Source organism: Bos mutus, chromosome 20 (genome assembly GCF_027580195.1).
Source record: "Bos mutus isolate GX-2022 chromosome 20, NWIPB_WYAK_1.1, whole genome shotgun sequence".
Lineage (NCBI taxonomy): Eukaryota > Metazoa > Chordata > Mammalia > Artiodactyla > Bovidae > Bos > Bos mutus.
Genome location: NC_091636.1, coordinates 39,113,560 through 39,137,198, shown reverse-complemented (window position 1 = coordinate 39,137,198; position 23,639 = coordinate 39,113,560). Strand labels below are relative to the sequence as shown.

At 42.3% G+C, this 23,639-nt stretch overlaps 1 protein-coding gene across 2 annotated transcripts in view; it reads left to right on the top strand.

The window, feature by feature from the left end:
- The window catches only part of TTC23L (tetratricopeptide repeat domain 23 like), a 67,470-nt gene that overhangs the window by 17,121 nt on the left and 26,710 nt on the right, over positions 1 to 23,639 (top strand). For both annotated transcript variants that reach the window (XM_070357665.1, XM_070357667.1), the window contains exons 5-8: positions 2,744 to 2,900; positions 4,254 to 4,379; positions 6,716 to 6,893; positions 9,059 to 9,167. In XM_070357665.1, coding sequence (XP_070213766.1) covers positions 2,744 to 2,900; positions 4,254 to 4,379; positions 6,716 to 6,893; positions 9,059 to 9,167 — 570 coding nt within the window. The remainder of the gene's footprint in view (positions 1 to 2,743; positions 2,901 to 4,253; positions 4,380 to 6,715; positions 6,894 to 9,058; positions 9,168 to 23,639) is intronic.

The window sequence follows — 23,639 nt, the reverse complement described above, 5'->3', positions numbered from 1 at the left end:
GGAGCCCAGGAGCAGTGTTGTGCTGATCCAGGAGTGGTTTTCAGTGGCTCATCCAGTTTCACTTTTCTCCTTCCTCTACACCCAGGGAAGCATCTATATGTGGTTCCTGCTCTCCTTATTGACACAATCCCAAGGGCCCAGCTGGTCATGGAAAGTAACCTATTTGATAAAAAGACTCTCAGTTTCCTAGTCTGTTGTCTTGGTCTGATTCCCTGGCAGAGTTTTCTGTTGCTGCTACCTTCTCAGGACCTGTAAAGACTCCCTGTCACCCTGCAGATCAAGTCCAGCCTCCTCGTCTTGGCATCTAAGACTCCATTTTCCCCATCCGATTCATATCTTCCTTGTCTTTCAATTTATTTACTTTTTTTATTGTCTTTGAATTTAAACCTCCCTTTAGTCAGACTCAGAGAAGGCAATGACACCCCACTCCAGTACTCTTGCCTGGAAAATCCCATGGATGGAGGAGCCTGATGGGCTGCAGTCCATGGGACATGACTGAGTGACTTCACTTACACCTTTCACTTTCATGCATTGGAGAAGGAACCCAGTTTATGGGGTCGCACAGAGTTGGACTTGACTGAAGTGACTTAGCAGTTTGTCAAACTGGTCTTCTCACAGCCTTCCCTAATATTCCAGCACATGTGTGCGTGTGTGCACGCATACGCACGCACACACACACACACACACACACACACACATTCTGTCTTCATGGCCTCAGGCTGTTTCCTCCTAGTGGAAACCCTTTCTCATTCTTCTCCATCAGTTAGAACCTACCTACTCTTTAGGCAGGAGAAGAGTCCCACTTCCTGCATAAAGACTTTACTAACTCACTGTTGCTCCAAGTGTGGTCCTCAGACAGCCTATATCAGTATCACCTAAGATAGCTGTTATAAATCTGAACCCTTGGTTCTCCCCTTAGAACTTGTGAACCATAACTACTGGAGGCCCAGGACTCTGCACTGTAACAGGCGCTTTCCATGCAATTTGAGGACCCCTGTCATCTGGTAACTTGAGATGTAGCCCTTTCTTTGGCTACAGAGTCTGTTTTTCTCTTCTGTTGAGACCTACAGAAAGGGCATTTCGGAGTATTCTAACAAAGACTTCTTGGCTTCTGGGTCACTTGTAGGTCTTTCAGAGAAACTGTGTTCTCATTGTTGCAATTCATTAAGAAGGACCTGCACATTTGAACATATGAGGGCTTTAGGCTTTAAAAGCAAGTCCTTTTAATCATCTCTAATGCCACCGACTACACTGTGCCGTGAAAGCAGCTGCAAAGGCCAGTGCTGTGTGCTGTGCTTAGTCACTCAGTCATGTCTGACTCTTTGCAACACCATGGACTGTAGCCTGCCAGGATCCTCTGTCCAAGGAGATTCTCCAAGGAAGATTCTCCAAGTATTGGAGTGCGTTGCCATGTCCTCCTCCAGGGGAATCTTCCCGACCCAGGGATAGAACTCAGGTCTCCTGCATTACAGGCGGATCCTTTACCATCTGAGTCACCAGGGAATCCTAAGAATACTGGAGTGGATAGCATATCCCTTCTCCAGGGGATCTTCCTGACCCAGGAATCAAACTGGGGTCTCCTGCATTGCGGGCAGATTCTTTACCAGCTGAGCTATCAGGGAAGCCCCTTATGGGCCAGAGAGAGAGCAAACTGGGGGCTGGGGTGGGAGGGGCAAGTCAAAAGCACAGCGGGCCTCCTTCTGTGGCAGGGTGAATGTTTCCCAGATCTCAGGTCTGCAGGGGGGAGAGCTGTGCCAGCCATGGGTGGTCCTCAGGAGGGCAGAGAAAAAGCTTTCTGTGTTCTCTGCTGGCCTTTCTCTTTTCTCCAGGGTTCCCCTTATCCATCAGAGATCACTGGACATGAGCTGGTGTGGAAGATGAGGAAATAGTTCTGTAACCTGAACACTCCCAAGTCTCCCTCTGTTAACTGGACTAATTCCAGTTCAAATAAGTGGCTCAGGAACACCAGTCTTTAGTTAGAAAACAAGGGGAAACATGCCGCATGTTCTGTCTTGTGGGGCGTTGGCATCCCTTTTGTCTTCTTTATCTAGAGAGGGGCCTCACTGTATTAGAAATTAGATCCTCTGTGTGTGTGTGTGTGTGTGTGTGTGTGTGTGACCAATTAGTATCAACAACTTCATCTTGGACTGAAAAAAAATCCCCAGATGGAAGTAATTGTATTCATAAGCCCCTGTCTTTATAGAATCCCTTTTCCAGCAAGCTCAAAGCATGCATTCTGTGGCATTAACCCAGTTCATTTCTGGACTGTCTCCATGTGTTGGTAAAAGGGCAGCTGCTGTATTTTTGTTGTCATTTCACATGTGGGGGATCGGAGAAGCTCTGTGGGTTGAAAAGGTCACATGGCATTAGCAAGAGATTGAGACTGGGATCCTCAGCTTCCTTTACTGTCTCCATCACTCCATCAGTGATGTCCAGATAGAGTCTGTTGATGAATGCCAGGATGGCTGCATAAGAAACACTTGTGCAGGTAATTTCAAATATAGAGTCCTGGATCCCCTTCCTCTAGAGATCCCAACTCAACAGGTCTAGGGAGGGGGTGGCCAGGAACCTTATTCTTTACAAGCATTCCAGATGATTCTAATGCACTGCAGTTTGGGGAACCAGTACTAAAGACCATACTGACAAGCATACTGTCCACCTTAGCCCCTCCCAGGAATGCCTTTGACTGAAATGTGCCTTCTTAATGTTATCCTTCTTGCCCTTCACCCTCCAACTCCCCCAGGCCTTCCAGCTCAGGCCAAGAAACATGCCGAGTCCGCCAAGAATGTCCTGCTGACCTGGAAGGGAACCACAACCTCAGACAAGGAGGAAAAGCAAATTCTGGAGACTCTGGTCATGCTCTACTACACTCTGGGAGTGGTCTGCCTCCTGCAGAACCAATATCCTTTCCTTCCCAGTGGGATCTGGGGATCAGGGCCGGGGTCCATCCACGCCAGATGAGTCATCTCACACAGGGTGGGAGGTGGAACCGAGGCCTCGTAGCTCTATTCTGACGTCCGAGCCCTCCATGAGCCTCCACTAGGAAAGTCCGTCTTAGAAAGTATAAATGTTCCTCCTGTGTCTATTCACATGAGCTCTGAGTTGAGCCAGGAGGGTTCTCCCTGGGGACACACCTCCTGGGCACCTGAAAGTTTTGGGAGCCTGTCTTGAGCTTCGTTGAGCCCTCAAGACAGGCAATGTTAGCAGTAAGGAGGTGGATGATGATGGCAGTGGCCATGTAGGAAGACAGAGGATGGATGGTAATTTGAAGCACTGTCAGAGTAGGCTACACATCCTCGTCCCCTGGGGAGCTTTAAGAATGATTGCTATTTGGGTCCCACCCCCGAGAGTTTGATTTAGTAGGCCCTGGGTGCATCTGTTCCCTGAGATTTTTTAAAAGCCCCAGGTTACTTGTAACACACAGCCAAAAACCTCTGATTTAATGTACACTTGATGGTTTTAGTTTTTCTAAAATGCTGTTGAGAACACTGCCCATGAAGCCGAAGGCCAAGCAAAATAGACCAAAGAAATAGTTTTCCATATTTCAAGGGAGAACGGTTAAAAATGCCTCTCCTCCAAAAGCTTGTGATTTTGACAGCCTGTGGGTACTATCTCTGCTTTTGAAAACTAAGGGGTCTTTCATGTTCGTGAATAATCATAAACCCTCTTTGAGCTCCTCTCTACACATCCCCCCTCTACATTTTTGGTCCTGATATACTCAGCTTGCAAAATCTGATACATTTCCTTCCTCTTTTATGCCATTCGCCAGAGGGCTATTGAGAATGCGGGAAATGGAAGGATATTGGGAATTAAGGGGATTTTCTTTCCTGCTGTTTGCCTCTCGCCAAAAAGCTGCTCTGCTTGGACTTTCTAAATGACCCAGAAAGTCCCTTTCAGCAAAATTGGTTCCTCTCTTTTGCCATTCACAGAAACCAACTTGGGAAAAAATGAATAATTGTTGTCACGCAGCAGATGCCTCCAAGGAAGTCCCGTGTAATTCACGGTTTCCGTTCACTCCCAGTGCTTGCCACCCATCCTAGCCCTGGACCCCTGCAACACCACAAGACACCCAGGGCCCCGTTCCTTTTCCGAAGAATCCTCCCTTCTCGACAACACGTTCAGATGAAAATAGAGGGAAGTGTGTGTTCCCAGATACTGTTACGTTTTCCCAAGGGCCCCTTTTGTTTGCTTACCAACTCTGCCCTGGTCAGTGGGGGCGTTTGTGTACCTGGCACTCTCCTTGACTGTTTCACTGGCAGAGAGGCGTATTTCAACCTGCAGAAGTCAGAGAGAAACATGAAGGAGCTGAGAGAATCCTATAAGGGAGGCACTTGTGGATTACAGGTCTCAGAGAAAGATCTAACAGTCGCTTTGGGCAGGTGAGATCTGGACTTAGAGAAGCTTGGATTTTTATAACTTTGTTTTTGTGCAGTCACTAAGCCTTGTCCGACTCTGCAGCCCATGGACTGCAAAGCACCAGGCTCCTCTGTCCTTCACTATCTCCTGGAGTTTGCTCAAATTCATGTCCATCAAATCGGGGATGCCATCCAACCGTCTCGTCCTCTGTCACCCCCTTCTCCTCCTGCCTTCGGTCTTTCCCAGCATCAGGGTCTTTTCCAATGAAGTCAAATCTTCACATCAGGCAGCCAAAGTAATGGAGCTTTAGCTTCAGCATCAGTCCTTCCAATGGATATTCATTTTTATGACTAAAGCCCGGAATTACATGATTGTCCTGTACTCGGTATATAAGGGGAGAAAAATATTTACAGCAAAAGAACCAGAGACTCAAATAATAGTAAAAGAGGCTCATATTTACCAAATGCATACACCATGTTCTAAGTTGTCTGTGCTCCTTCCCATTTAATCCTCATAGCCACCCCTGAGATAGCTGGTGCAATTACTTATCTCATTAGAAAGAGGGCAAAGAGACTGAGCTGAGGATAAAGAAACCATCCAAGGAGATAAGCTTTAAGTATTGGGTTGGAACTTGGTCTGAACTTACAGACTCTTAGCCCTTCCTTGTGCCGCCTCTCCTACTTACTCTAAAATTACTTCATTTTTTTATTTTTTCTGAATTGCCACCTACTTTTGTCATTAAGTGGTCTTCCCTCATAGTTCAGTTGGTAAAGAATCCATCTGCAATGCAGAAGACCCTGGTTCGATTCCTGGGTTGGGAAGATCCCCTGGAGAAGGGATAGGCTACCCACTCCAGTATTTTGGGGCTTCCCTTGTGACTCAGCTGGTAAAGAATCTGCCTGTAATGCAGGAGACCTGGGTTCAATCCCTGGGTTGGGAAGATCCCCTGGAGACGGGAAAGGCTACTCACTCCAGTATTCTGGCCTGGAGAATTCCATGGACTGTATAGTTCATGGGGTCACAAACAGTCAGAAACGACTGAGCAACTTTCACTTTCACTTTGTCATTAAATATAACAACTTAAATGATAAAGAAGAAACACTTAATGAGAACAATATATTGGAGGTCCTTGAGTTATTCATAGCACATGCATTTTTAAGGAAAGTTGTATTCCATATGGAAACAAAGTTCATGGAATTTGTTCAAGCCAGAATGAGACTTAGCTGTTTTACAGTTAGGGATCCTCTGAGAATCAGAATATTTAGATATGAGAATGGGCCCATCAGAGTATCAGAGGAGAAAAAGAATAATAAAAGGTTTACTGTTCCCTAGATTTTTCAAATATCTTCACATCCTTGAAAACAGTCTGTTTCCAGAACTGTAAGCACTTGGCATGGTAGGGTAGACGATGGAATGGTAAGTAAATGAAATACATGAGTCATACTTGCCTCCTCTAAACAGGTATGAACCTAGTAGTCAAATGGGAAATGGCAGGGAGATGTTGGAATGTCCAGAGTTGAATCAGAAACAATTCTTAAGTCTGCAGGCTAAAGTTAGAGTCCAGTGACTGTCTCCTGCTGACACACAGGGCAGTGACGTAGATTTTTGTGCTTATGTGAAAGATAGCCTTGTTCCTCTTTCAGAATAACTTTGAGTGTATATTTCATTCATCCATTCCACACAGTTGACCTGTTTTGTACACACACTGTTCTAAGTGTTGGAATGTTTACAAAAGTATAACTACTTTCTCAACACTGTTCTAAGTGCTTTACATGTATACACATCAGGATCATATTTTAAGTACAGTTTTCTAACTGTTTTTTGAACTTAACACATTAAAAATTTTTTCATGTCTGAAGTATTTTATTGTGTGATGTGCCATGATTTATTTAATCATCCCCCTTTTGGTGGGGAGATACTTACATTGTTTTCTCTATCCTGCCTTATTTTTAACTGAGGAAGAATAAACTAGATCAAACAAAACAAAGGAAAACCCCTGCTTTAGCCTAAAAGAGAAGGAATCAGAGGTAATCAAATTTTATTTTGATTTTAACAAGTCTTTGTTATGGGATAAATTATCCCATCTTATGAACGGCCGGACACCATTTTTTCCATATGCTTTTTTATAAAATTAGCCTATCGTGATATATTAATGGGTTTGATAAAATGGTAGTCAGTGAAATCTGGTGGGTAAAATACTGGCTAATAGGAGTGTGTTTACGGCAAGGCTGGACTTTGAGCCACCCACACAGATGATCAGCCTGTGAAGGCAAATTGTTTGGTTCTTAGAAAGTTCCTTCTGTGTCTGCAGAGCAAGTCACCGCGCTCTGACTTTCCACCCTTGTCCCTTTTCTTCCAGAGCCTCCTTGGCCAACTGCAGGTTAAACCTTGCGCTGGTATACTTTGAAAAGGCAGTTGACAATGTTATTGCCAGTAAGGGTGACAGTACGTCAGATCTGGTCAGTCTTTACCAGGAAATTGCTCAGATCGAGCAGCTGAGGAGGAACCATGAGCAAGCCATCCAGTACTTGCACCAGGTAGGTGGGTTGGCTGAAGTCCAGGCCAGGAGGCTTTGTTTGGCCGCAGGCCTGGTTCCCAGAAGGGAAGAACGGGATGGGATTGATTTTCCTCCAGATCCACACAAGAGACCTTCCTCAAACTCTGGACAAGGAACACAGGCTTATGGCGGGCCTGTCTGCTGTGTGACCTGATTTAACACAGCATTTCCCCTCCTGGCTTCCCTCACCTCTGTCTGTGCCAGGAAGAGGGAGCTGAGGGAAAAAGCCAGAGGGGCAACTGAGTTCACGTCTTTAACAAATGCAAAGGGCTTCTAAAATGAAATTTTATAATATTTTGGTGTAATGCTCTAATTTGTCCTGTAAACTAGTCTAGCTGGTTGAATTTCCAATCTAAGGTTAAACCACCAAGATGGTGTTTTGCTTGGAGGTGACTAATTTGACAGATGCTGAGGGGAAAACGAAACGAGACATACAAAGGAATGGTGAGTCTATCATAATTTAAATAGTGTAGGGCACTTTATGTATCAGCTACTTAAAACTTTCCTCGAAACTGCTGGTTAAATTCACCTTTTCTCTCCTCAACAGAGAACCGTGCCTATGGCTTCAGGTATCTCCCATGACTGAGATCAGATCATAGTACTGGATTTCCTATTTTGCAAAAAAAAAGTGTACTGCCCTCGAACAGTGCATATGACAGCAGTCTGCTGCTGAAGAAAAGGCGTTTGCCTGCAATCCAGAAAGCCCAGGTTATTGACATCACGATGGAGAGATGTTTAGGAGTGCTGCCCGAAAGACAGGGAGTCCACTACTTACGGAGAAAACCTGGCCGGTGTGTCTGAGACTCCCTTAAAGCAGCAGTCCAGTTTAGAATGAGTAAAACAGTACATAATCAGGGTTTCCCACCCACAACAAAAATAATAGTTCAAATGTATGGAATGCTTTTGACCATGTGCATATGAGGCTATATTAGTTCATTTATTTCATGAAATAAGCATATGAAGTAAGCACCATTATTTATTTTTTTAATCTTATTTTAAGCATTAGGAAACTGGAGCACAAAGAACTATAGCTAATTCACTGGAAATTGTATAGCTAACAGGTTGGGGGGGGAGGTGGGTGAGCAAGGATTTGAACTCAGAAGATTTGACCCCACAGCCCCTACTCATAACAACTCTGCAATGGGTCTTAGCTCTAAAGTGTTGTCTTGAGTGCTGTCTGGAGCTCCTTGAAATACCTCATGGTGTTTGGCCTATGAAGTATGAAGTACAGGTGGCTCTTTTCTTGCTGGTGGGTAGTGAACTGGATACTTCCTGTTTTCTTTCTTTTTCCAAAGTGTTACTCCTTCCATTTTAGTTCAGATAATAAAAGCTGTATTTCTCTAATGCTTATAATGTTTAGTGATACCTAAACACTATATACATATTCATTTAATCTTTACAACTGTTTGTGACAAATACAATTTTTGTCACCCCTGTTTTATATTCAAAGAAATTATAGTGACTTGCCTTATGTTATAGTAAATGGCTGAACTAAGATGGGAACCCAGGCAGCTGGGCTCTAGGATTCACGCTTTACTAGCCTTTTTTTTTTGATACTGAACCTTTGAGAGGTTGAGCTAAAGCTATAATTTTGCTTTTGTGATGAAACATAATAAAAAGTAATAATTTTTTGAGAACCTGCCATGTGAAGGGTGCTGTGCCCAGAGCTTTGCATGCATCATCTCATTTAACTTTTCCCAAACCCTAATCAGGGCTTCTCTTGTGACTCAGCTGGTAAAGAATCCGCCTGCAATTCCGGAGACCTGGGTTCAATCCCTGGCTTAGGAAGATCCCCTGGAGAAGGGAAAGGCTACCCACTCCAGTATTCTGGACTGGAGAATTCCATGGACTATTAGTCCATGGGGTTGAAAAGAGTCAGATACAGCTGAGCAACTTTCACTTTCAAACCCTAATCAATGGAAAGTATATATTCTTTCTACATATGAAGGTAAAATTACTTGCTCAAGAATCACAGAGAGGAAGTAGCAGATCTGGGACTCAAACTCCTCTCTCAGGTAGGTAACTCCATGATTAAATAAATATCAGCTGTCAATCAACCAGCACCTCTGTGGGAGCTACTATAAAATCCACAGTGAAACACTGCCATTTTGATACTTATCCTTCTCACGATTTTCTGTATTCTAGGCCCATTCTATCTGTGTCTCTTTGTACACAGAAGTCAGCCCCCAAGCTGCAGAGGCGAGCGCATTACTAGCCAAGGCTTATGCCATGTCTGGAGAGGTACAACACAAGGGTAGGTATAAGAGGTGATTTTGCAGATATTACCATTTCCCTCTCATAGGAGGGATGCGCACTGCCAAATGGAATAGGTGTATCTATCAATATGGACAGATGATAAGTAGCTTTTCATGTCTGTAATAGAAAGATAAGACTAGATACCATTTTGTAGAGTCATTTACACATGGATTTAGACACAATAATATCTCCCCAAATTAGCTGGAACATCAAAACCAGTAAGATCATCTGATTTCTATTTCCTTTATTCCCTTAGAATCTCACCAGAATTTACCTGCATAAAGAGTAGAGAATCCTACATGCAATGAACATGTCCTGAGATCTATCAGTTAATTAGGAAATCCAGTGATAAAAGAGAAACATTGGCTCCTCTCCTCATCCTCCTCCACTCTCAACCTCCTTGACTCTTAGAATGTTTGTAGCAGCTACAATTTTCTTGACTTCTATTCAGAAGTGAGGTACTGGGGGTTCTAGAGGAAAGCTGAGTTATGAACCCATCCTTCAGCAGTAGTCCTTCTCAGGGATTGCCGTCCTTTTCATTGTGGGTAGCTTTGAGAGAGACTTGGAGGAACTGGTAAGGAAGGACAGTCCCATGCTCACCTGGCTTGATCCAATTAGTGGACACTAATGGATTCAGTGGTTTATCAGGAGGAATTTGAGATTTATAAAAATATAATTAAAATATTTTTAAATGCTGTGCTTTTAAAAATAATATATTTTTAAAAATAATCTTTTATGTACTTATAAAAATAATCCATTTTGTTGAACATTATTTGCCAGTTATATATATGAGAGAGAGAAAAAAAGTGTGTGTGTGTGTGTGTATGTGTGTCTGATGAGGGGGGATGATATTATTTTCTATTCTTGTATTTCCCTATGTTATTACATAAACTTTTTTTTTTAAGTTTTCAAAGTTATTTGGATATTTTGAACATTGGTTTCTTTAGCCTGAATGTTCATTGAAGATTCTTATTCTGTGTTTTCTAACTAATTATCTTTCTCCTTTTAAAAATATCCTTGTGTATACTCACAGTATTTGTGCTCTATGTATATATTTGATTTTTTTAAACAGTCTTCATGGTTATTAAGAAATTTAATCTGTTTGTGAACATGTAAAATTTGTTTTTAATGAGAAAAAGTCTATGATTATAGAGTTGGGAGATTCCAAGACTGTCTTATTCTTTTCTTACATACTAATTTTTAACTCAAGAAAATCTTCCACTCCTAGCATCCTCTAAATTCCAGATGGATTAATATTTTTTACATCAGAACTTAAAAATATAAATTAGCCAGAAGAAAGTTCAGTACTAGAATAAAATGTACTAAAATTAAAAATTGGAGAAAAGAAGAATTCTCTGAGCATGCAAAGATACACCTGAAAAGAAGAGACCGTTAAGTTTAATTATAAAAAGATCTAAGACTTGTGCCTGTCATGAAAAACCATAAGTAAAGTAAAAAACTCAACCAAGATGAATAGATAATCCAAAGATAGGCCCTAGTTTTTTTTTTTTTTTTTTTAAAGAGTTTGTAGTTAACTTTCTAAGAAAGAAAGCTCCAAGGGCAGATGATTTCACTGGGTAATTCTACTTAACATCTGAAGAAGAAATAGCACCCATCCTATATAATCTTCTCCAGAAAGTTAAGGAAGAAGGAATACTGCCCAACTCATTTTGTGAGGCCAACATCTCCCTGATACCAAAATCAGACAAAGACATTAGAAGAAAAAACAAAACCAAAATAACAAAAATAATAATAGACCGATACCTTTCATGCACATAGATGTAAAACAACAACAACAACAACAACATGTATAGCAATATAGAAAAAAGAATAATACACAATGACCAAGTGAGGTTTTTTTCCTTTGAGAATGTTAGGCTGGTTCAGTATTCAAACCTGAATCAATGTATTCTACCATATCAACTAAATCCTAAAAGAAATCAGTCCTGAATATTCACTGGAAGGACTGACGCTGAAGCTGAAGCTCCAGTACTTTGGCCACCTGATGTGGAGAATTGATTCATTGGGAAAGACCCTGATGCTGGGAAAGATTGAAGGCAGGAGGAGAAGGGGACAACAGAGGATAAGATGGTTGGATGGCATCAGTAACTCAGTTTTGAGCAAGCTCCGGGAGTTGGTGACGGACAGGGAAGCCTGGAGTGCTGCAGTCCATGGGATCGCAAAGAGTAGGACACAACTGAACTGAACTGACTGACCATATCAACAATCCGAAGACAAAAAGCACATAATCTTATCAATTGATACAGAAAAAGCATGTGACAAAATTCACTATCCTTTCATGATAGAAAGGGAACTTCCTCAGTCTGATCAAAGGCCTGTACAAAAGGCCTACAGCCAACATCACGTTCATTGGTAAGATTGTATGCTTTTGTCTAAGATCACAAACAAGGACAAGATGTTCACTCACTACTCTTATTCAACGTAGTACTGGAAGTGTTAGCCAGTGTAATAGGCAAGAAAAAGACATACAACTTAGAAGAAATAAAATGGTCTGTATTCATCGACAGCATGACTGACCAACGCATTTACAATTCCAAGGAATTTACAAATCTCTTAGAACCAGCAGGTGAGTTTAAGCTTAGCATGGTCATAGGATATAAGATCAACACACATTTCTATATTAGCAGTGTACAACTGGAAACCAAAATTTTTAAAAATATCATTTACAAGAACCCCACTTCCTAAATGAAACACTTAGGTATAAATCTAGCAAAATATACACAGGATCTGTGTGCTGCAAACTACAAAATCCTGATCAAAGACAGATGACCTAAATAAATGGAGACACATTGTGTTCTTGGATTGGAAGACTCATAGTAGTAAAGACATCAAAGTGAAAGTCACTCAGTCACGTCCAACTCTTTGCAACCCCATGGACTATACAGTCCATGGAATTCTCCAGGCCAGAATACTGGAGTGGGTACCTTTTCCTTCTACAGGGGATCTTCCCAACCCAGGGATCAAACCCAGGTCTCCCTCATTGCAGGCGGATTCTTTACCGGCTAAGCTACAAGGGAAGCCCAAGAACACTGGAGTGGGTAGCCTATCCCTTCTCTAGCAGATCTTCCCGAACCAGGAATTGAACCGGGGTCTCCTGCATTGCAGGCAAATTCTTTACTAACTGAGCTATCAGGGAAGCCTGTCAAGTTTTCCCAAATCAGTTTATGAATTTAACTCAATTACAATCAAAATTCCAGTGGATTTTTTTTCTTTTGGCTGGGCTCAACAGCTTGTGAGATCTAATTCCCCTACCAGGGATTGAACCTGGGCCCTCAGCAGTGAAAGCACTGAGTTCTAACCACTGGGCAACCAGGGAATTCCCAGGAACTTTTGTAAATATAGATAAGCTGACTGCAAAATTTATATAGAAAAGCAAAGAAACTAAGAAGCTAAAACAATTTTTAAAAATAATACAGTTAGAATCGTACTGCTTGATTTTAAGATTTACTCCATCAATAGAGTGGTATTGGTAAAGGGACAGACAGAAATCAGAATCATTGGAACATAAGGAAAGCCCAGAAATAGACTTAATTAATTAATGGCCAATTAATTTTTGACAAAGGTACAAAAGTAATTCAGGGTGCAAGTGATAGTCTCTTCAACAGATGGTATTGGAACAATTGGTATCCAAGTGTCCCCCAAAACGTCAAACACTTTCATATTGTACATAAGCATTAACTCAAAATGAATCACTGTCCTAAATATAAGAACTAAAATTTGTATTTACTTTACAATAATCAATAAATAGTATAAAACAGCAAAGATACCAATTTTCTTCTATCAAATTGTCAGCATCTTTAAAAAGATAACCTTTTAGCATTGAAGAGAGCAATTTGATTACAAACTCCTTGAAGGACAGTTAGGCAGGATATTATACATCTTAGAGCTATATATATATATATATTGAACTATAAGGCAATCAACTTTTCAACCGTACTGTGTGAAAGTTTCAAAAATTTAAAATTATCTGTCATTTTCCAGATAGGTAAACAGGTCTGCTCAGTCATAGCTGGTGGGAGTGATAGTGTAATTGATATGAAATTGTGTTGGTGGTTTAGTCGCTAAGTCAAGTCTGATTCTTGTGACCCCATGGACTGTGGCCCACCAGGCTCCTCTGTCCATGTGATTTCCCAGGCAAGAATACTGGAATGAGTTGCCATTTCCTTCTCCAGGGGATCTTCCCGACTCAGGGATCGTCTTGTGTCTCTTGTGTCTCCTGCACTGCAGGCAGATTCTTTACTGCTGAGCCACCAGGGAAACATTGTTATTAAATTCAGTTCAGTAGCTCAGTCCTGTCTGACTCTTTGCTACTCCATGGACTGCAGCACGCCAGGCCTCCCTGTCCATCACCAAACTCCCAGAGTTTACTCAAACTCATGTCCATTGAGTTGGTGATGCCATCTAGCCATCTCATCCTCTGTCATCCCCCTCTCCTTCTGCCTTCAATCTTTCCCAGCATCAGGGTCTTTTCAAATGAGTCAGTTCTTCGCATGATGTGGCCAAAGTATTGGCGTTTCAGCTTCAGCATCAGTCCTTCCAAAGAATACTCAGGACTGATTTAACTAGGATGGACTGGTTGGATCTTCTTGCAGTCCAAGGGACTCTCAAGGGTCTTCTCCAACACCACAGTTCAAAAGCATCAATTCTTTGGCACTTAGCTTTCTTTATAGTCCAACTCTCACATCCATACATAACTACTGGAAAAACCATATCTTTGACTGGACAGACCTTTGCTGGCAAAATAATGTCTCTTCTTTTTAATATGCTATCTAGGTTGGTCATAACTTTTCTTCCAAGGAGAAAGTGTCTTTTAATTTCGTGGCTACAGTCACCATCTGCAATGATTTTGGGCCCCCCAAAATAAAGTCTGTCACTGTTTCCACCATTTCCCCACCTATTTGCCATGAAGTGATGGGGCCAGATGCCATGATCTTAGTTTTCTGAATGTTGAGCTTTAAGCCACATTTTTCACTCTCCTCTTTCACTTTCATCAAGAGGCTCTTTAGTTCCTCTTCGCTTTCTTCCATAAGGGTGGTGTCAACTGCATATCTGAGGTTGTTGATATTTCTCCCAGCAATCTTGATTCCAGCTTGTGCTTCATCCAGTCCAGCTTTTCTCATGATGTAATCTGCAGGTAAGTTAAATAATCAGGGTAACAATATACAGCCTTGATGTACTCCTTTCCCTATTTGAAACCAGTCTGTTGTTCCATGTCCAGTTCTAACTGTTGCTTCTTGTCTCAGGAGGCAGGTCAGGTGGTCTGGTATTCCCATCTCTTTAAGAATTTTCCACAGTTTGCTGTGATCCACACAGTCAAAGGCTTTGGCATAGTCAATGAAGCAGAAGTAGATATTTTTCTGGAACTCTCTTGCTTTTTCGATGATCCAGCGGATGTTGGCAATTTGATCTCTGGTTCCTCTGCCTTTCCTAAATCCAGCTTGAATATTTGGAAGTTCACGGTTCATGTACAGTTGAAGCCTGGCTTGGAGAACTTTGAGCATTACTTTACTAGTGTGTGAGATGAGTGCAATTGTGCAGTAGTTTGAACATTCTTTGTCATTGCCTGGCTTTGGGATTGGAATGAAAACTGATGTTTTCCAGTCCTGTGGCCACTGCTGAGTTTTCCAAATTAGTTGGCATATTGAGTGCAGCACTTTCACAGCATCATCTTTTAGGATTTGAAATATTCTATCACCTCCACTAGCTTTGTTCATAGTAATGCTTCCTAAGGCCCACTAGACTTCGCATTCCAGAATGTCTGGCTCTAGGTGATTCATTACACCATCCTGATTATCTGGGTCATGAAGATCTTTTTTGTATAGTTCTTCTGTGTATTCTTGCCACCTCCTCTTAATATCTTTTGCTTCTGTTAGGTCCATACCATTTCTGTCCTTTATTGTGCCTATCTTTGCGTGAAGTGTTCCCTTGGTATCTCTTAATTTTCTGGAAGAGATCTATAGTCTTTCCCATTCTTTTTTTCCCCTCTATTTCTTAGCATTGATCACTGAAGAAGGCTTTCTTATCTCTCCTTCCTCTTCTTTGAAACTCTGCATTCAAATGGGTATATCATTCCTTTTCTCCTTTGCCTTTAGCTTCTCTTCTTTTCACAGCTATTTGTAAGGTCTCCTCAGACAACTGTTTTTCCTTTTTGCATTTCTTTTTCTTGGCGATGGTTTTGATTACTGCTTCCTGTACAATGTTATGAACCTCCATCTGTAGTTCTTCAGACACTGTGTCTATCAGATCTCATCCCTTGAATCTGTTTGTCACTTCTACTATATAATTGTAAGGAATTTGATTAAGGTCATACCTGAATGGTCTAGTGGTTTTCCCTACTTTCTTCAATTTAAGTCTGAATTTGGCAATAAGGAGTTCATGATCTGAGCCACAGTCAGCTCCCGGTCTTGTTTTTGCTGACTGTATAGAGCTTCTCCATCTTGGGCTGCAAAGAATATAATCAATCTGATTTGAAATTAAGGGACCAATTTGATATATATAATAAAATTGAAAAGGAAACATGTATAAGGATTTCACTCTGGCACTATTTGTAACTGTGAAATATTATAAGGAAAATTTGGTATGTTAGTTATATAGAATTTTGTAGTATTTAAAAGGGCTACAGTTGACCAGTGGTTAGGATCCTAGGTTTTCACTGCCATGGCCTGGAATCAGTCCCTGGTCAGGGGACTGAGATCTTGCAATTATCAAAGTATGACCAAAATAAAATAAAAGGGCTAGATTTTACAAATAAAGAAAAGGTTAATTTTTAGAAAGCAGCATTAAGGGGCTTCCCTAGTGGTCCAGTGGTTAAGAATCCATCTCCCAATGCAGGGAACACAGGTTTGATCCCTGCTCTGAGAAGATCCCACATGCCACAAGGCAACTAAACCGATGAGCCACAACTACTGAGCCATTGCTCCAGAGTCCGTGAGCCACAACTACTAAGCCTGCAAACCTAGATGATGTGCTCTGCCACAACGAGAGAAGCCACTGAAATGGGAAGACCACACATCTCAACTCAAGACTATTCCCTGCTTGCTGCAACTAGAGAAAAGCCCACACACAGCAAGAAAGGCCCAGTACAGTCAAAAATAAACTAAATAAATATTTAAAAAGCATTAAGGAAAAAATAACTTGCACTTTTAGGACACAGAAAGCAAATGTGATGGTTTAGTTGCTAAGTAGTGTCTGACTCTTTGCAACCCCATGGACTTTAGCCTGCCAGGCTCCTCTGTCCATGGGATTTTCCAGGCAAGAATATGGGAGTGGGTTGCCATTTCCTTCTCCAGGGGATCTTCTGGACCCAGGAACTGAACCCAGGTCTCCTGCATTGCAGGCAGATTATTTACCAACTGAGCTAGGAGGTAAGCCCTATAGTTATATTTATATAAACATGAAAAATGAACTGCAGAGTAAGAAAAACTGCATCAAAATATAAACAGAGGTAGAGACTTCTGGCTGTGGCTTTGTGAAGAGTTCGTATAATCTCTTAACATACATAGCATACACACACACACACAAACTGAATAAAATGATTAAAAAAGTACCCATTTCAGGACACTGTAAATAGATAAGCAGATAACAAATTGCAGATCATTCTCAAATCTGTTAGAGCTTTAGGTAAAGAGTGAGTCTTTCTGGCATCTTGCCTGGGGCTGCTCCCACCCATCCACAGCCCCAGCTCAGTCCTTGAAGAACACAATTTTATCAACATGAGGCTAGCCGAGAAAACCAGCACCTTTGCTGGCAGAGGAGGCTAGTGACTCATTTAAAGCATGGGATAAAAGCCTACAGATTTATCAGATAAAAGTGGCCAGCGTAGTAGGAAGTGAATTGGGGAATGCCTGGTAATTGTTAGCCTGAATATGCTGTACTGGTTGGTGTCAGTAGCAGGCCAGTCATCAATTTTAACTGAAAGAACCTTGAAATGAGAGAGCCATAAAAAGGCTAAATAAGCTCTTCCAACATCTCTGGCCATCTGGGAAACCACATACACATGCAGGGGACACTGGAGGGTCCAGCAAAAAGCAACCAAAGGAGACTTGAAATGTGGTAGAGCTTTTGAACGCACTCCCCAATCTGCATACAGATCGCTCAACAGAGGATGAAAGACATAGCATCTGGAGGCATTTGAGCACAACCTCTTCCCAAGTCAGTGGGTCAACACTAGCTGGGCAGACACAGGGGTCACCCCCAGGAGCCCAGACTAAAAATTAAAGTAAGCATTGAAACCTGAGCAAAGACTTTCAGTATTCGGTCCACTGTGTAGGAACTTGGAAATCATCAATCCATTCTAACAATATAGAAGCTGATCACACTGAAAAATCACTAACTCTTCTTTGATCTGTCAGAGAAGTAAGGTCATGGGTCACAAGTCAACTGATGCCTCTGAAACTGGAGAAACAGGTGAATACAGAGAATCACAGTTTACCAGAACAGATCACCATCTTGACAGGAAGCAGTACTGGGGTTAAGAAAACCTGAACTGTAGTTGATGAATTTCTGGGAGCTCAGTGTGGGCAAAAATTTAAAATTTTTAATTAAAAATTAGGAGAGTTAAAAATTCCAAGGTTACTCAATCATAGGGGATCCCCCACACTTTATATTTTTATCTCCAGGAACTTTATCAGGTTTTCAAAGTGAATATTAGAGAAAAATACCCCTTGCTTGCAGCAGGGAGGGGGAGAAAATGGCCATTTAAAAAATATACCAGAGCATTCTGCTTAACAAGGCCTGCCTTCAAGAGAAACTTTTTTTTTAAGTAGACCATAAATATTGTTTTTTTTTTTTTCCTGGAGCCTAACCAACCTGAGAAGATGGAGATATCCAACTTTAGCCTCTTCCATGCTGTCCCATCTGAGGGAGAGGGGAACTGAGGCTTACTTGAAGAGTTCACAGTCCAGAGGCATGGGCTCACCAAATCACAGGATTATACAATGCTTCCCTTCCCCCAACACCTTACTACCACATTACTAAAGGCCTCTTTGGAGCAGTTCCTTTTATACAATACATCATGCCCAACTATCAGGAAGAAATATAAGGCATATTAAAAGTCAAAGACCATAATTTAAAGAGACAGAACAAGCATCAGTATCTTACTTACTTAGAAATGGAAAATGAAGTGGCTCAGTTGTGTCCAACTCTTTGCAACCCATGGACTGTACTGCCAGGCTCCTCTGCCCATGGATTTTCCAGGCAAGAATACTGGAGTAGGTTGCCATTTCCTTCTCCAGGGGATCTTCCCGACCAAAGGATCGAACCTGGATCTCCCGCACTGCAGGGAGACTCTTTACCCTCTGAGCCACTGGAATTATCAGACTGAGAATCTAAAACAACTATGTGATGTCCAAGGGCAGGAGATGGATTTCTCAGCTCAAAATAGAGAATACACCCTTCTGCTGTCTTTTTTGGCGTGTGGGGAGGGTGTCTGTTATTGGTCTATCTGGACCCTCAAGGACTGGGCGATGTCTACCCATCCTGGAGAGGGTGGAACTTCTTTACTCAGTCGACTGATTCAGATGCTCATCTCTCCTGGAAACACCCTCACAGACACACTCAGAAATAATTTTCTGCCAGCTATTTGGGCATCCTTAAGCCCAGTCAAGTTGACACAAAAGTCACCATCATAAATCCACTCCTCATCAACTTGATATCTATACACATCTCCTTAATCTTCAAATGAAGACAATAACAAGGTCATCATTCTACCTGACATGATACAGCTCTCCTGGTTACAACTGAAAAGACACTAATCCCTTCCCCAGAAGAGGAGATGAAGTCCTTCAGGATGTTGACTAGCCTTGTGGTATCCCATAACTGAAAACTATGATGTACATTTGATGATCCTTAAAGGCTGATATAAAGCTAATACATCTTATGTTACATGATAAGAAAATAAAATAGTAAAGAAAACAAAGACATTTGCTTAATATGAATATGTGTATACACACACATACACAGATGTATTTATAAAATAAGGAGGAAATTCTCATTACAATTACAGTTCTCATTTCTGTAACTGTTTGTGTGGTCATGGCTGGTATTTATAACTATCTTTTTCTACTACCCAATCTATATCCCTTTTGTCGTCAAGAAGCACCTCAGCTGGTAATGATTCTTTATCTAGTAAAGTGGCCCAAACCTTCATTCCTGAATGGGTCATTACTAATCTGGCCTGGATTAGGATGTTGTAGTTTTTCATTGATCTTAATCACAGGGCTCAGTACTACTAAGAAAAGCCCTAAGGGACCTGGTGTATTCCAGACAGACTCTCCTGACCTCCACTGTGGAGTAGTACTCCAGTTTCCCCTGAGGGATCAGGAGCAATGACCCCAGTCAGCACAGTAACTCCTTTCCCTGTCTTTTGATTCAAAGGTATAAGGAACCCAAATAACCAGGAGTCGGTCTTAACTTCCAGTTCAGTGGAGTCATTGTATCTCCTAATGAATGCATTCATCCCTCTAGAACTAAGACCTTTAGACCAGCAGAACATACAGTTATGGTAAAAGGAAGCAAAAATTTTGTTAGTGGGTCATAGGGATAATGATGAGTGATGGTACTCACATTTCCATCCCTTGATTCCTAGACCTGTGAATCCTGACTATTGGAGAAACAGCACCATATACTGGATGCTTGATTCAAAGAATATACAGCCTTCTGGAGAAGCTTGACCCAGCCTTGCAAAGTATTGCCACCTAGCTGACACTGTAACAGAGTCTTCAAAAGACATCCCACTATTTTATCAAGCTAGCTGCTTTAGGATGGTGGGCAACCATCCTAAGGGCTTCCCTGAAGGCTCAGTTGGTAAAGAATCCAGCTGCAATGCAAGAGACGCTGGTTAGATGCCTGGGTTGGGAAGATCTGCTGGAGAATGGATAGGCTACCCACTCCAGTGTTCTTGGGCTTCCCTTGTAGCTCAGCTGGTAAAGAATCCACCAGCAATGTGGGAGACCTGGGTTCGATCCCTGGATTGGGAAGATCCCCTGGAGAAGGGAATGGCTACCCACTCCAGTATTTTGGCCTGGATAATTCCATGGGCTGTATAATCCATGGGGTCGCAAAGAATCAGATACAACTGAGTGACTTTCACTAACTATGCTAAAGTGGTGAATTCCACGAGCCTGGGTCCATTGCCATGGACTTCCTTTGCTGTGAAGTGATTCCTTTGCTGTGAAGTGATTTCCTTGATATGAAGCAATATTGTGTGGAATATCATGATGGTGAATAAGGCATTCTCTGAGTCCCCAGATGGTAGTTTTGGCAGAAGCACTGAATGCAGGAAATGCAAATCTGCATCCAGAGTAAGGGTCTGTTCCAGTAAGGACAAAACACTGGCCCTTCCCTGATGGGAGTAGTTCAAAGTAACCAGCCTGCTACCAGGTAAATGACTGCTCACCTGGGGAATGGTGCCGTATGGGGAATCAGCATTGGTTCCAGGTGGTGCAGCGGTAAAGAATCCACCCGCCAGTGCAGGAGACACACGAGATTCGGCTTTGATCCCTGGGTCAAGAAGATCTCCTGGGGAAGGAAATGACAACCCACTCCAGTATTCTTGCCTGGAAAGTTTCATGGACAGAGGAGCCTGGCTTGCTACAGACCATGGCGTTGCAAAGAGTCAGACATGACTGACCATGTACACACATCGTATCACTCTGTCCTGGCATCCTGGGCACTCAGCAGTGGCCATGATCTAGTTGTCCTTGGTGAGTGGAGTCCGTGGTGTTGAGCCCACTCCTGGTACCAAAATCTATATTAGGTTCTCCAGAGAAGCATAACCAGCAGTACATATAGACAGAGATATATAAGAGGAGCTTTATTATAGAAACTGGCTCATATGTAGTTACAGAGGATGAGAAGTACCACAGTCTGCCATGTATAAGCTAAAGAGCCAGGAAAGCTGATGGCATAATTTAGTCCGAGTTTGAAGGCCTGAGAACCAAGGGAGCCAATGGTGTAAATCCCAATATGAGGACAAAGACGTGAGAACTGGGGGATGTGGGGACCTCTGATGTAAGTCTTGGAAATGAAAGGCTCAAAGGGCTGGAGTAGATGGATTTCACAGTTCAAGAAAAGAAAGTGAGACTCACCCTTCCTTTGCCCTTTTTGATTGTATTCAGACCCTCAATAGATTTGATTACCGTGATATTGAGTGGTTTGCCTTGGAAATGAACAGAGATCATTCTGTCCGTTTTGAGATTGCATCCAAGTACTGCATTACAGACTCTTTTCTTGACTATGATGGCTTCTCCATTTCTTCTAAGGAATTCCTGCCCACAGTAGTAGATATAATGGTCATCTGAGTTAAATTCACCCATTCCAGTCCATCTTAGTTCGCTGATTCCTAGAATGTCGATGTTCACTCTTGCCATCTCCTGTTTGACTACTTCCAATTTGCCTTGATTCATGGACCTGGCATTCCAGGTTCCAATGCAATATTGCTCTTTACAGCATTGGACCTTGCTTCTATCACCAGTCCCATCCACAACTGGGTGTTGTTTTTGCTTTGGCTCCATCCCTTCATTCTTTCTGGAGTTATTTCTCCACTGATCTCCAATAGCATATTGGGCACCTACTGACCTGGGGAGTTCATCTCTCAATGTCCTATCTTTTTGCCTTTTCATACTTTTCATGGGGTTCTCAAGGCAAGAATACTGAAGTGATTTGCCATTCCCTTCTCTAGTGGACCACATTCTGTCAGACCTCTCCACCATGACCCGTCCATCTTGGGTGGCCCCACACGGCATGCCTTAGTTTCAGTGAGCTAGACAAGGCTGTGGTCTGCGTGATCAGATTGGCTAGTTGTCTGTGATTGTGGTTTCAGTCTGTCTGCCCTCTGATGCCCTCTCTCAGCACCTACCATCTTACTTGGGTTTCTCTTACCTTGGATGTGAGGTATCAAGCTGGTTTTAGAAAAGACAGAGGAACCGGAGATCAAATTGCCAATATCCGCTCAGTTCAGTTCAGGTCAGTCGCTCAGTCTTGTCTGACTCTTTGTGACCCCATGAATCGCAGCACTCCAGGCCTCCCTGTCCCTCACCAACTCCCGGAGTTCACTCAGACTCACATCCATCGAGTCAGTGATGCCATCCAGCCATCTCATCCTCTGTCATCCCCTTGTCCTCCTGCCCCAAACCCTCCCAGCATCAGAGTCTTTTCCAATGAGTCAACTCTTTTGCATGAGGTGGCCAAAGGACTGGAGTTTCAGCTTTAGCATCATTCCTTCCAAAGAAATCCCAGGGCTGATCTCCTTCAGAATGCACTGGTTGGATCTCCTTGCAGTCCAAGGGACCCTCAAGAGTCTTCTCCAACACCACAGTTCAAAAGCATCAGTTCTTCAGTGCTCAGCCTTCTTCACAGTCCAACTCTCACATCCATACATGACCACTGGAAAAACCATAGCCTTGACTAGACAGACCTTTGTTGGCAAAGTAATGTCTCTGCTTTTGAATATGCTGTCTAGGTTGGTCATAACTTTCCTTCCAAGGAATAAGCATCTTTTAATTTCATGGCTGCAGTCACCATCCGCAGTGATTTTGGAGCCCAAAAAATTAAAGTCTGACACTGTTTCCACTGTTTTCCCATCTGTTTCCCATGAAGTGGTGGGACCAGATGCCATAATCTTCGTTTTCTGAATGTTGAGCTTTAAGCCAACTTTTTCACTCTCGACTTTTACTTTCATCAAGAGGCTTTTGAGTTCCTCTTCACTTTCTGCCTTAAGGGTGGTGTCATCTGCATATCTGAGGTTATTGATATTTCTCCCGGCAATCTTGATTCCAGCTTGTGCTTCTTCCAGTCCAGCGTGTCTCATGATGTACTCTGCATATAGGTTAAATAAGCAGGGTGACATTATACAGCCCTGACATACTCCTTTTCCAATTTGGAACCAGTCTGTTGTTCCATGTCCAGTTCTAACTGTTGCTTCCTGACCTGCATACAGATTTCTAAAGAGGCAGGTCAGGTGGTCTGGTATTCCCATCTCTTTCAGAATTTTCCACAGTTTATTGTGATCCACACAGTCAAAGGCTTTGGCATAGTCAATAAAGCAGAAATAGATGTTTTTCTGGAACTCTCTTGCTTTTTCCATGATCCAGCAGATGTTTTGATCTCTGGTTCCTCTGCCTTTTCTGAAACCAGCTTGAACATCAGGAAGTTCACGGTTCACATGTTGTTGAAGCCTGGCTTGGAGAACTTTGAGCATTACTTTACTAGCATGTAAGATGAGTGCAATTGTGCGGTAGTTTGAGCATTCTTTGGCATTGCCTTTCTTTGGGATTGGAATGAAAACTGACCTTTTCCAGTCCTGTAGCCACTGCTGAGTTTTCCAAATTTGCTGGCATATTGAGTGTAGCACTTTCACAGCATCATCTTTCAGGATTTGGAATAGCTCAACTGGAATTCCACTGGTCCACTGGAGAAGGGAATGGCAAACCACTTCAGTATTCTTGCCTTG